General features: G+C 37.0%; 1 protein-coding gene across 3 annotated transcripts in view; it reads left to right on the forward strand.

The window, feature by feature from the left end:
* CUL3 (cullin 3) overlaps nt 1-12,942 on the forward strand; it is a 112,838-nt gene extending 99,896 nt beyond the window's left edge. For all 3 annotated transcript variants that reach the window (XM_050752149.1, XM_050752150.1, XM_050752151.1), the window contains 3 exons: nt 4,840-5,026; nt 8,552-8,697; nt 12,471-12,942. In XM_050752149.1, the coding sequence (XP_050608106.1) occupies nt 4,840-5,026; nt 8,552-8,697; nt 12,471-12,602 (465 nt within the window). In that variant the 3' untranslated portion in view covers nt 12,603-12,942. The remainder of the gene's footprint in view (nt 1-4,839; nt 5,027-8,551; nt 8,698-12,470) is intronic.
* The last annotated feature ends 1,036 nt before the right edge of the window (nt 12,943-13,978 follow it).

Raw genomic sequence — 13,978 nt, forward strand, 5'->3', positions numbered from 1 at the left:
TTGGCTGAATGTGATATTCTGGGTTGAACATTCTTGTCTTTAGGATTGTTGAATATTGGCCCCCCACTCTCTTCTGGCTTGTAGGGTTTCTGCAGGGAGATCTGCTGTTAGTCTGATGGGCTTCCCTTTGTGGGTAACGCAACCTTTCTGGCTGCCCTTAACATTTTTTCCTTCATTTCAACCTCGGTGAATGTGATGATTATGTGTCTTGGGGTTGCTGTTCTGGAGGAATATCTTTGTGGTGGTCTCTGTATTTCATGAATTTGAATGTTGGCCTGTCTTGCTAGGTTGGGGAAGTTCTCCTGGTTAATATCCTGAAGTGTGTTTTCCAACTTGGTTCCATTCTCCCCGTGACTTTCAGGTACACCAATCAAACGTAGGCTTGGTCTTTTCACATAGTCCCATATTTCTTGGAGACTTTGTTCCTTTTCATTGTTTTTTCTCTAATCTTAACGCTTTATTTCATTAAGTTGATCTTCAGTCTTTGATATCCTTTCTTCTGCTTGATCAGTTCAGCTATTGATACTTGTGTATGCTTCACGAAGTTCTCGTGCTATGTTTTTCAGCTCCATCAGGTCATTTATGGTCTTCTCTAAACTGGTTATTCTAGTTAGCAGTTCCTGTAACCTTTTATTCAGGTTGTTAGCTTCTTTGCATTGGGTTAGAACATGCTCCTTTAGTTCAGAGGAGTTTATTGTTACCCACCTTCTGAAACCTATTTCTGTCAATTTGTCAAACTCATTCTCCATCCGGTTTTGTGCCTTTGGAGAAGAGGCATTCTGGTTTTTGGAATTTTCATCTTTTTTGCCCTGGTTTTTCCTCATCTTCGTGGATTTATCTACCTTTGATCTTTGATGCCGATGACCTGCGGATGGGGTTTTTGCATGGACATTCTTTTTGTTGATGTTGAATGTTACTGCTTTCTGTTTGTTAGTTTTTCTTCTCACAATCAGGCCTCTCTTCTGCAGGTCTGCTGCAGTTTGCTGGAGATCCACTCCAGACCCTGTTTGCCTAGGTATCACCAGTGGAGGCTGCAGAACAGCAAAGATTGCTGCCTGCTCCTTCCTCTGGAAGCTTTGTCCCAGAGGGGCACCTGCCGGATGCCAGTCAGAGGTCTCCTGTGTGAGGTGTCTGTTGACCCCTGCTGGGAGGTGTCTCCTGTCAGGAGGCATGGGGGTCAGGGACCCACTTGAGGAGGCAGTCTGTCCCTTCACAGAGCTGGAGTGCCGTGCTGTGAGGTCCACTGCTCTCTTCAGAGCTGGCAGGCAGGAATGTTTAATTCTCCTGAAGCTGGGCCCATAGCTGCCCCTTCCCTCAGGTGCTCTGTCCCAGGGGAGATGGGAGTTTTATTTACAAGCCCATGACTCAGGCTGCTGCCTTTCTTTCCGAGATGCCCTGCCCAGTGAGGAGGAATCTAGAGAGGCCGTTTGGCCACAGCAGCTTTGCCACCTGCCCACTTTGAACTTCCTGGAGGCTTTGTTTATACTGTGAGGGGAAAACCGCTTACTCAAGCCTCAGTAATGGTGGACACCCCTCCCCCCACCACGCTTGAGTGTCCCAAGTCGACTTCAGACTGCTGTGCTGGCAGCGAGAATTTCAACCCAGTGGGTCTTAGCTTGCTTGCTGGGCTCTGTCGGGGTGGGACCCGCTGAGTGAGACCACTTGGCTCCCTGGCTTCAGCCCCCTTTCCAGGGGAGTGAATGGTTCTGTCTCGCTGGGGTTCCAGGTGCCACTGGGATATTAAAAAAAAAAAAAAACTCCTACAGCCAACTTGGTATCTGTCCAAACAGCCACCCAGTTTTGTGCTAGAAACCCAGGACCCTGGTGGTGTAGGCACACAAGGGAATCTCCTGGTCTGCGGGTTGCAAAAACTGTGGGAAAAGCGTAGTATCTGGGCTGGATAGCACGGTCCCTCAGGGCTTCCCTTGGCTGGGGGAGGGAATTTCCTGGCCCCTTGTGCTTCCCAGGTGAGGTGATGCCCTGCCCTGCTTCTCCTCACACTTGTGGGCTGCACCCACTGTCTAACCAGTCCCATTGAGATGAACCAGGTACCTCAGTTGGAAATGCAGAAATCACCCGCCTTTTGCGTTAGTCTCACTGAGAGCTGCAGACCTGAGCTATTAACTATTCGACCATCTTGCCAGATCTCAAATTTGTCATTTCTAAAAACTGAATTTAATTGTTTGTTTATTTGTGGGAGTGGGAAGAGGGTAGTATTAAGACCTCAATTCCATGGATCACATCAAATACAAAATTCCAGATAAGTGTGAAAATCTAAATATAATTGCAAATCTATATAAATAATAAAAGAAAATTTTGAGTATTTTGGTAACCTTAATGTGAGAAATGTCTTTTAAAAATTTATTACAAAAATAACAAAGGAAGAGACTAACAGATGTAACCACATAAGTGATAACACATCTATATAAGATATATTAAGTTAAAAATAGAGACTAGGAGAAATTATTTATAATGTATAAAAATTGAAAACCATAATCTATAAAAAGCATCAGTTAAATCAGTATGAAGAGAAACAATTGAGTATAAAAACATGCAAGGGATATAGATAGAGAAAGCATAGAAGATTACAGATATCCTGTAAATATAAAAATATTTTTTCCCATAGTGGTCATGGAGAAGTACAAATTAAAATAATGAAATTTCATTTTTAGCCAAACATATGAGCAAAAGAAAATCTGGTATTGAAGAAGATGTGAGGGAGTGGATATTCATGTACTATTGTAGGGGGTTACATTTTTAAGCAACTTGAAAGCAGTTCATTAGTATTTATCAAATACCAAAAAAAAAAATTTGAGACAGGGTCTCATTCTTGCCCACACTGCAGTGTAGTGGTATTATGTCTCACTGCAGCCTCAACCTCCCGGGTTCAAGCCATCCTCCCACCTTAGCCTCATGAGTAGCTGGGACTACAGGCTAGTTTTTAAATGTTTGGTAGAGAGCAGATCTTGCTGTGTTGACCAGGCTGATTTTGAATTCTTGGGCTCAAGTGATTTTCCCACCTTGGCCTCCCAAAGTGCTGGGATTACAGGCATGAGCCGCCATGCCTGGCACAAATATAAAATATTTATAACTTTGAGGAAGCAAGTGCATTTCTAGAAATTTGCTTCTGAAAAACAGGCTTTTGTGCTCAAAGTCAGAAATGCATGTACCGACAGAACATTGGATCTAGTCTCAATCTCCACTTGTGTCATGATATAACAGTACTGTGGAATTCCTTGTAGCTTTAATCTCTTTTTGCAAGCGGAAAAATCTGAAGAAATTAATACAAAAATTCATGTTATCTCATTTAACACTAATACTGGTGTATAGGTGGATGTGTTCACGTACATTCATGTATATGCATATGCTTGTATTCATGTGTATATATAGATGAATAGGAAAAGGCAGAGTGCAGGTAGAATAGTAATAGTAAAGATAGGCATCCTTATGTTGTTCCTAACTCTAATAGAAAGATGTCTAGTATACTACTGTTACGCTTAACTCTCTCATTATATGTACAACCTTATGACTTTAGAGGCATTTCATTGTAAGGCAGCTAAGAATTCCCCACTATAAGGTTTGAGGACTGACTTTTATAAAATACTTTTGATAATAGTTACCTCTGGGAATGATCTGTAATTTTAAAATATCACCTAAGGTTTTTCTGGTTCATTGAATATGATTAAGCAATAACTAAAATATGTAAATAAATCACTTAGTGTGTATGTAATAATAAACATCTTCATTCTAATAATAGCACCTATTTTCTGGGATTAACATTTATAGTATTTGAAATGCCTAAAGTAGGTAGATATAACCAGAGATTATTTGAAGAAAATGAATATGCAGAATCACTGAAAATCACATTTCTCTGAATCCTTGCTTACCTGACAGTTTTTTAGAAGAACAGAACTGTTGCTCAAAGACTTCTCTAGAGAGAATGACTCTCCAGATCAGTTACTCATATAATCTGAATATCTTCATGCCCACTCTTCGTAAGCTGCTTTTGAGAAAGAGACAGCTGTATACAGTTCATCAAAACAATAAATCCTAGTGTCAAGACTTTTAAAACTCAAAATCACGTATCACTATAGACATGTAGAGACTAAATCATAGAACTACAGTTTTCTTGCTGTCCCACTGACATAACAGAATAGTGAATTTAAAATTACACAGCATTCTTTACCGAGCTGCTTTTTCTCCCCTAGTATTACATTTTATTCATACCATAATATGCAGAAAAGATTATCACCTGAACTTCAACACAGATTGCTTGTTGATTTTTATGTTTAATGTAATTTACAGGGTTGGTTTTTTTTTCTTCATTTGGTCATAGAAGCTTACATGTGGTCAGTTTGCATGGTAAATTTTCGTTGTATGGTAGAAGGCCTGAGCTCAGGCTTATCTTCCTTTTTTCTATGAAGGAAATTACTAAGCAAAAGAGGAGTATGGATAAACTTGGATGGGAGACTATAAAATATTTCTAAAATTAGCAATTATATGTTGGTTAACACTTTATTTTTGCAAAACTAAATGTTAAAGCAGGTTCCTGATAATCTCTACTGGATAACATTTTTAGATTAACCATTGTATCTCCTGAAACAAAAAAGTTACTTGTCTTTTTAATATTATATAATTTGAATCACCCTTTCCTCTAGTTTGTTCAAATAGTGAGATTTTAATGATGTGTCATAATACTCAAGATAATTCTTTTTTGTGCATTATTTATTTAATGGAATTACCTCCTTTTATCTACTGCTTGGTCAGTTTACTTGCTAATTAACTAATTAACTTTAATCTTTCAAAAAGTCTAATTATGTTAATCTGATGAAATTTCAGGAAATTCAGCAAGAGACAGATATCCCTGAAAGAGAGCTTGTTAGAGCCCTACAGTCCCTCGCCTGTGGTAAACCAACACAGCGGGTTCTAACAAAAGAACCCAAATCAAAGGAAATAGAAAATGGTCATATATTTACAGTTAATGATCAGTTCACATCCAAACTACACAGAGTCAAGATTCAAACAGGTACCTGGAATTATATTTTTCCTCTCAAAAAATTATATATTTTTCTCTTTAGAAAAAGAATCTCATCTGTTGGATTTCTGTCTTTAAAAAATACTCCTTTTCTGGTGCTGCATGGTATTTAGGCTTAAGAAAAAAAGCAGCTTTTGTTGATAAGTATTTGTATGAAAATGCATTTGAATCCAAGTACAGTAAGCATTTTAAAAAGTAATTTATGGTGTGAACAAAGCACTTCTTTCTATTTTTTTTAACAAATAGAATACAACTTATGAACCTATTAGTACTTAAAATTGTTTTTAACTGGTTAATAGTCAGTGGAAGTCTTTTTAAAGCTGATTTAGAGGTTTTTCAGAATTGGGAGACCTATGTAAAAGTTTGATGTTTGGATGTTGCTATTTATATTTTGATAAATATTTTTTGTTTCAAAATCTTAAAACTCTTATCTTTAATTTAGAAATAGCAATGATACTGATGTGAATGATTTTTAGTAGAGCCATATAAGTTGATAGTGAAAATTCTATTCATTAAGTATTTAACATAATGTAGGATGCTTGTTTTCTGTGTATTTAAAGGGGAAAAAAGGCACTCCACCCTTGTTGATTGATGTTTAAAACTAATTGCTACTTGGCTTAAAAACTAGTATTAGATAGGCTTCCTAGTCCTAATATATTCATTACAGCCAAATATGTGTGCAATAAAACAGTGTCCTAAGATAAATAAGATGATCTTTTAAATGACTGATTTGCTGATATTAAAAGTTATTTATATTGTATATTATGATAGTCTTTTAAAAAGTAATGCTAAATATACAATTGATTACCAGATTACATGGATTCTAGAGCTTTATATGCACACTTAAATTTTTTTTTTTTCATTTTGATCTTTTTGTTTTGTATGTATACTCTGTAGAGCAGAGTAGTGTCTCTGGCAGGGTTTTACCCCTTTTGTCTTGTAGTTGTAAACTGTATCATAGTAATCTGCATGAGCCAAGATTGGCCCATGTCTTGACATAAATACATACTAAGAATAAAGCAAACTATACTAGCGAGTGTCATGGAATAAAATTTATTTTTCTTCCAGTGCAAGACATAACTATACATTTGGGCAGATACCAGTTTTGGATTTTAGGGCTCATTTGTATCCTAGAATTAGAGGAAAATATGTGGGAATATTTATCTGGATTACCTTACCCTCACCCTACTGTACCCTAAATAAGTTAACAGTCTTTGTTATCCCAGATTCTATCATGCCCAGCAATAATAATATCAGATATTAGTATTATGTTTAAAAAAAAAGAAGTCTTCATAGATTTTTAGATTTTCATGTTAAGTGTGCACACTTACATGTGTTTCTGGAGTACATGTATATAGTGTTTTAGGTATGTTCAAAACATATATGATGAAGAATTTTACTAGAGGAGCTTAAAAGTTCTTTTAAGCAATAAAATTCTATGAAGCAATGTTTTTTTCTTGGGAATGGTTTTTAAATGATTTTGGCTCTTACTCATAGTTTAAGTCAGAATTTTCTCTTTGGTGGTAAACATTGTGACCGCATTGGTTTTATTGTCAAAGGCTCACTAACATAAATATTCAAAGACTCAGACCCTACCTATTTATGCTGCTTTTACTGTAGCCAGTAATAAAAGTTCATGCAAAGAAGTTAAAGGAATTACTAAAATAACACTGCCTTTGAAAAAAATTAGATTAATTTTAATCTGGGGGGTTTCCAGAGTTGACAGTCTTCACCACCTGCCTTTCTCAAATTCCATCCCCCAGCATGCATATAGGTCATGTATAGGCACATGCACAGCAACCCCTTCTGCTGCACTCAAGTGAGGAGTATTGTGTTAGGCTCCAGAGTGAGTCCCTCCCCTCACATTTAAAAAAAAAAAAACTCATTTTGAATCATTAGCACAATCTGACATCTATGTTTTTCTGCAGGTATTTAAGACGACGCTTATTTAGGTGACCAAATCCAGATGAGCCAAAGGGATTGTTTAAACAATTACTTTTTTCCCTGCAACTTTGTATTTTTTATTTTCAAATCCACAAAGTGAAAAGCACCATAATGGACATCAGTATGGCTGTGACCTACGTTTACCAGTCATTAGAATTTTGTCTTCTTCCATGCCTTCCTCTGTGTGTATACGAACCCGTGTGTGTGTTTGCTACAGCGTTTGAAGTTAATTTACAAATATCTCAACAGTTTCCCCCTAAAAAACGTTAGCACACATCTCCTATATCATATCCAAGAAAATTAATTACATGTCATCTGTTTACACCCATATTGCCTCAGTTGTCTCAAAAATTTCTTTTATATCTCACTTTTTGGATTCATGATTCCCTCAAGATTTCCATATTACATTTAATTTTTATGTCTTTTTAGTTCCATTTAAACCAGTACCTCTTATCTTTTTTTTTCCATGACGTCAACTTCTGAGGAGAAGCATCATAAGCATCATTCTTAGTAGATTATTTTCTTCGATTTTTCTTTTTTTTTTTTTTTTTTTTTTTTTTTTACTAAGATAATGATTATCTTACACTGGGGAAATGACACTGAAAGCAGTATTTTTATCCAAAGGATTCTAATTAGAAACAGCTGAATGGATATGCACACCAGAATGATCTTCTAAATTGTACAGTCTGCTGTCTCATGGCTATCTATGCCTGTGCCTCAGTCAGCAATGCCCCATGTGCTGCTTTGCAATTTTACAATTTCTACTTCCAGAAACTTCACATCTATCTCCTTTTGATGAACAAATAAAACATCAGTTTTCTTTTTCTGCTGTTTCATTTGGAGCAGAGTTGCAGAAGAAGAAGACTTCTGTATTTAATCCCTTAGCAGTTTCTTTGAAGACTATAGGGAAGAATAGAGTAAGACTTCTAAAGATTGGAATCTGGTATGAATTTGTGATGAGGTCGTGACATAAAAAAGCATAATAAAATATACGGCAAGAAATGGTTAGGTAACAGAACTCTAGGGAGATTTTTGGCAAGGAGATTTTAGGAACTGACATCCTAGTGGTACTTTTAAATTATTTATTTCACTGAATCTTGGCAATACATACTCTTGTCTCCGCATAAAACCTTAGAGATTACAGCTACATTTTGAGTTAGTAAGACAACAGATACTCACCTATCTGAGATACTTTTGGTGAGTTTTAACTTGGAACCATGGTAATAAAATAATCAGTTGACCCCTGACAGTCATAAGCAATGAAAATTATTTACTGGTAATTTTACTACTGAATATTTTCAGCTACTATTTTTCTTCCAGATAAGAAATTATATTCTGCATAAAAACAAAATTGACTTTATTATCTCAAAGTTAAATTCCTCATTTTTGAAAAGGATAATTTAGTATTCAAGTAAACATTAAATGAGACACTTTTTGAATGTATACTTAAGTGTGTATATTCAGAGGCTGAAATTGGTTTTTGTCTGTGGATTACATTGAATTATATTAAGCTTGCTTATAAACCAAATTTTAAAATTATATTTATGATCAATGTCTTTATTTCTATTTTAGTTGCTGCCAAACAAGGTGAATCAGACCCAGAGAGGAAAGAAACAAGGCAGAAAGTAGACGACGACAGAAAACATGAGATAGAAGCTGCTATAGTGCGGATAATGAAATCTAGAAAGAAGATGCAGCACAATGTTCTAGTAGCAGAGGTGAGGACTCTTCACGACTGGGCTAATATAGAAAAAAAAATTAACAAAATTACTGTATTCAACTAATTTTAAAAACAATTTTACAATTAAGAAATTCTAGTGATGTAACACTTGTATGGTACTCACTTGGTAATTAAACATAATGATACATCCAAATATGTGCACACTCCCAGAACTAATGTGTTTATAACAAAAATAATAGTAGAATATTGTCACACGAAGTATTAAGAAAAAATTTTCACTGCTATTTAATACCTTTGTGTAAACAAATTCCCTTTATTTCTAAAAATTACTAATGGTTACCGTTCATTAAATGCTTTCATTTTACAAATTGGGGAACTAAGGAGGGGAAGACCCCTTAAGAGGCCATTAAGGTAGGTGGGAGAGGATTAGGACCTGGGTAAAGTGTTGGTAGAGGGTAGAAAGCTGAATCAAGATAATTGGGAAGTAGAATTGACAGGCTTACTGATTGATAACGGGAAGTGAGAGGGAGAAGTTGAAGACACCTTTTAGGTTTCTGGCTTGAATGAGTAGATAGAGATTGGTTTCTGTAACCAAAAAGACAAGGGTAATGTAATGTGCCGCTGTGGTCCAGATGTCACTTAATATTGTTTTGTACAAGTTGACTTTATTGTATATTGGCACATCCAGGGGCAGGTGGAAGACAATAGACACGAGGGCTAGAAGTTGCATTGGGAATTAGCTATATGAGAATGCAGTTAAAACCACAGATGTGGATTAAATTGCTCAGTGTTGTCATGTAGAGCAAGAAAGAACTATGGGATAGACCCCTCCCTCATCATTTTAGGAACGGTGAGTGTAACAACTAACAGAAACTCTTTAGAGCACTGGTTTTCACACTGTGGTTCTTGGAGCAGCTGCCTCAGCATCACCTGGGAACTCATGAGAAACACAGATTCTTAGATTCCACCAGAGCCTGAGAATTGAATCAGAAACTCTGGGGATAGGGCCCAACAGTCTGGTTTTTTAACACGAACTGTAGGTGATTCTGATGTTTTTTCAAATTTGAGAACACTGCTTTAGGAGGAAAAGAAAACAAAATGTCAGTGCCCTAGCACAAGGGAAGAGAATTACAAGGAGTGAGTGGTCAGTAATATCAAAAATCATGGAAAAACCAAGTTGAATAAACACTTACTTTAGCAATTATGTGACAGGTTAACTTTCTCAGACATTTTCATTGGACTCGTGAAAGTGTATATCCAGTGGTAGTTCCTTGAGAGGGAAATGGAGGTGGAAACTACCAAGAGTGGCTTATTCTTTGAAGTATTGGCTCAAGGGAAAGGGCAGAGAGAGCAGTATTAGAGGATTCAGTGTAGAGTTGAAGGGTTTGGGCTTTTTTCCCCCCACAATGGGAGGATGCTGAGGATGTTTATATCCTAAGAATAAGGAAGGGATCCTTAAAAACAAATGGAAAGAAATGAGATGAAGGGATCAATACCACATTCTAGAAAAGGAAACGTGAGGATTGTATAGGGAGTATGATGATGGTAGTGTACTGACACAGATGTTACTGAACGTGCCTCTTCCTGAGAACCCAGGGCAGGGTGCAGGGGTATGTGCTAAGCAAGGTTTAGTGTAAGTATGGATGAATGTACATGTGTAGGGTGGGAATTTGAAGAACTTCAAATTGAAATGGCTTATTTTCTCTATGTAAAACCTGATATGAGCTTGGTGCAGGACTGGGTTGAGGAGTTTAAGGGGATTGTCAAAAATTTGAAATAATACTTGTCAAAGAATGGCGCTCAGGAACTTGCTGAACTTTTGAATACTATAAATTTGTGTTACCAGTCTACACCAGAGATTGGCAGATGTTTTTGTAAATGGCCAATTGTAGCATAGATAATACATAAATGCATGTGACTCACAGTGGCTCATGCCTGCAATCCCAGCACTTTGGGAGCCCGAGGCAGGCAGATCACCTGAGGTCAGGAGTTCAAGACCAGCCTGACCAACATGGCGAAATCCCGTCTCTACTAAAAATACAAAAATCAGCCGGGCGTGGTGGTGGGTGCCTGTAATTGCAACTACTCGGGAGACTGAGGTAGGAGAATTGCTTGAACCCGGGAGGCAGAGGTTGCAGTGAGCCGAGATTGTGCCATTGTACTCCAGCCTGGGCGACAGCGAGACTCCATCTCAAAAATAATTAATAAAAATAAATACATATGACTGTGTTTCAGTAAAATTTTACAGAAACAGATAGTGGGGTGTATTTGGCCTGTGACTGCAGTTTACTGATTCCTGGTGTACACAAGTGGTGTAACAACTACATCTTTACTCAGCAAAGAGCTCTGTGGTAGGTTGATAATGATATAGTATATATAGAATATAGGTTTAATCAAATAGTGTTTATGAGATAGAACCAAAAGAATCAGGAGTAGAAGGTCCTGTTGAGAGTGCAGCTGAAGTGATCTTGAATGCAGTTTAGGCTCTGTTACAGGGGAGAGAGCAAGTCTATAGGAGCTGTTAATAGGCTGGAAGAAAAGAAGGGCAAAGGGTGGGAGGTCTCAGGTGGTGGGTTGAGAGCAAGTTTGTAGATACTGGAGTGGTAATCCTGGAAGGATGATAGATTGTAGTTGCAGAGTGAAGTGCTGAATTTTAAGATTTCAAAGAATTATCAATCCATTATGGCTTTGGGAAATGAGCTGATCAACAAGAGTAGAAGCAAAGCTGGCTCACGGATGGATTTGAGCAAAGAACATGGACTTTGAAGTCAGAAAGGTTTAGATTCATCTCTGCTGGCTCTGTTATTTACTACTTGTTGATATCAGTTTTCTTCTCTGGCATATTTTCCTCATTTGTAAAATGAGACAACTTTGCAGGGTTAAGAACATTAATTAAATAGGCCGGGCATGGTGGCTCACGCCTGTAATCCCAACACTTTGGGAGGCAGAGGCAGGCAGATCACGAGGTCAGAAGATCAAGACCATCCTAGCAAACACGGTGAAACCCTGTCTCTACTAAAAATACAAAAAATTAGCCGGGCGTGGTGGTGGGCACCTGTAGTCCCAGCTACTCGGGAGGCTGAGGCAGGAGAATGGTGGGAACCCGGGAGGCGGAGCTTGCAGTGAGCGGAGATCACGCCACTGCACCAGCCTGGGCGACAGAGCAAGACTCCGTCTCAAAAAAAAAAAACCAAACCATAAACTCATACATGCAAAATGACTGATGCATAGACAGACTGTGACTGCTATTTTAGTTACTGTTTTATTATTATTATATGTAGCACAGTACTTAGAATCTGATAGTACTTGGAACAACAGAAGCACTTTTGATTGGGCATTATTATTCTAAGGCATTATGTCTGTTAACACATTGAGTGTACACGCCAGTGGGCCAAGGTCCCAGAGCTAGTAGTGGTAGAGCTGAGTTTATCCAGGTACTGTGAGTCCAGAGTTTGTGTTCTTAAATACATAGGCTACCCAAGTTCTGTAAGTTTTGAGTGTAACCCAGAAGTCAGTAGATAACAGCATCAAAAGGTTAAACTATAGGTGACATATACTCACACTAACATAATTCCAACTAATTCATCTATTCAACTGCTGTCCTTAGCATTCACATTCTGATTTGAGGAAGTGTGTTGTAACCATACATTACATTTTCAGACAGAACCTTTTTAAAGTTTCTGTGCTTTTAGCTTTGTTAATCCAGTTAGTAAAGTTCAATCTCTCAGTGTTAAAATGACATATCAGTTCTGTTGAAAGATAGGAATTTCTATGTGTTTATATAAAAATGCTGTCTACTTTCTTTTTTAGGTAACTCAGCAGTTGAAGGCTCGATTCTTACCAAGTCCAGTTGTTATTAAGAAACGTATTGAAGGACTTATTGAGAGAGAATATTTGGCACGAACACCTGAGGATCGCAAAGTATACACATATGTAGCATAAAATGCGTTCAGAAATTTGATTTATTCTTGGACTGTACTCTTCGCATGGACTGGGAAGTTCTTTTAAATCATTAAATATTAAGACGACCATCTCTTCTATTAAATTACAGTACATGTTCTAGACCATTGAGATCAAGCCTTTACTCCCTTTGAGAGTTTTCAACCTCAGTTGATTGAGCTTCAGGCTTTACAACGTTTATCCCTGTAGAGATCATCTTTACAGTTCCTCGGGAAAATGTGAATGTGCTGCGTTTTGTTTTCTTTACTGTATGAAAACAGGAAAATAAAACAAAAATTTAGAAAATACAGCTCATTAAAATAAAATTGTTGGATTTCATTTCCCCAGGTCTTCAGTGTTGATGTAAATGTGTTTTTGTAGTGTTGCTTAGCACTTTGCGCATTGTGTAAGTTGGGTAACAAAAATGGCAAAAGAAATGCAGAATTCCCAGTTATCTTGCTCTGAAGACATTTCTTTAGCTAGTCTTACTTAATTTAAAGGTTTGATAAATATACAAAGACCCAAGCATACAATTTGAGCATGCTGTATTCTACCACTTGCACTTACTAATCTTCTAGCCTTATGACCAGGAACCTTTGTTTTGGGCTCAAGTACACATCCTGATTTGGTTTTTCCCTATTGTAATTTGAGATTTCCCAGATTAAGTCTTACAATGATTAGGTTTTGTTCTGAGTTATTTCTAGAGAAAGAAAATATTTTAGTATGTATAAATTGTACAATAATTTTTTTGCTGTTGTACTCACTGCTAATAGTGGATTGTATAGGGTGGTGTTTTTATTTCATTTATTGTAGACAAAAATAAATGAATTTAGTATACACAAACCCACTAATTCAAGTATGTCAGAGCACAAAGTTGGCAGCTGGTTATATTTAATTCAGCCCCTCTGAAAAGCACATACAGTCTATACTTTGTTTATAAATATCTTAGGTCCTCCCTGCCCCTAAATATATATTTTGGTGAAGCTGTGGTGCACTATTAATTTTCTGTTTCAAAATGCAATCTAAAGATGCAATAAATATGATGACCTTGATAGTTTTAATGAAATCTTCAATTCTTGCAGCTAACTGTGTTTTGGAAAGTGATTAAGCAATATTTCTCAAACCTGATGATTCTTGGATATTTAGCTATTGTCCTCCAAAGAGTCATCGTTTCACGTTTTCAAAGATGTGCTTTGTGCTGAAGATTCTTGTCAGATATCCTGTGCTTCCAGAGTATTTTTATCTTCAATTTTATTTAATTTTCATTTTGTTTTCATAAGACAATGTTTCAGATATGTAATGGGGCAAACCACTATAGATTTCTGTTGGATAGAAAAATGAAATGTTACTAATAAGTTTAAATTGACCCTTCGTTGACT

This window comes from Macaca thibetana, chromosome 12 (assembly GCF_024542745.1).
Source record: "Macaca thibetana thibetana isolate TM-01 chromosome 12, ASM2454274v1, whole genome shotgun sequence".
Taxonomy (NCBI): Eukaryota; Metazoa; Chordata; class Mammalia; order Primates; family Cercopithecidae; genus Macaca; species Macaca thibetana.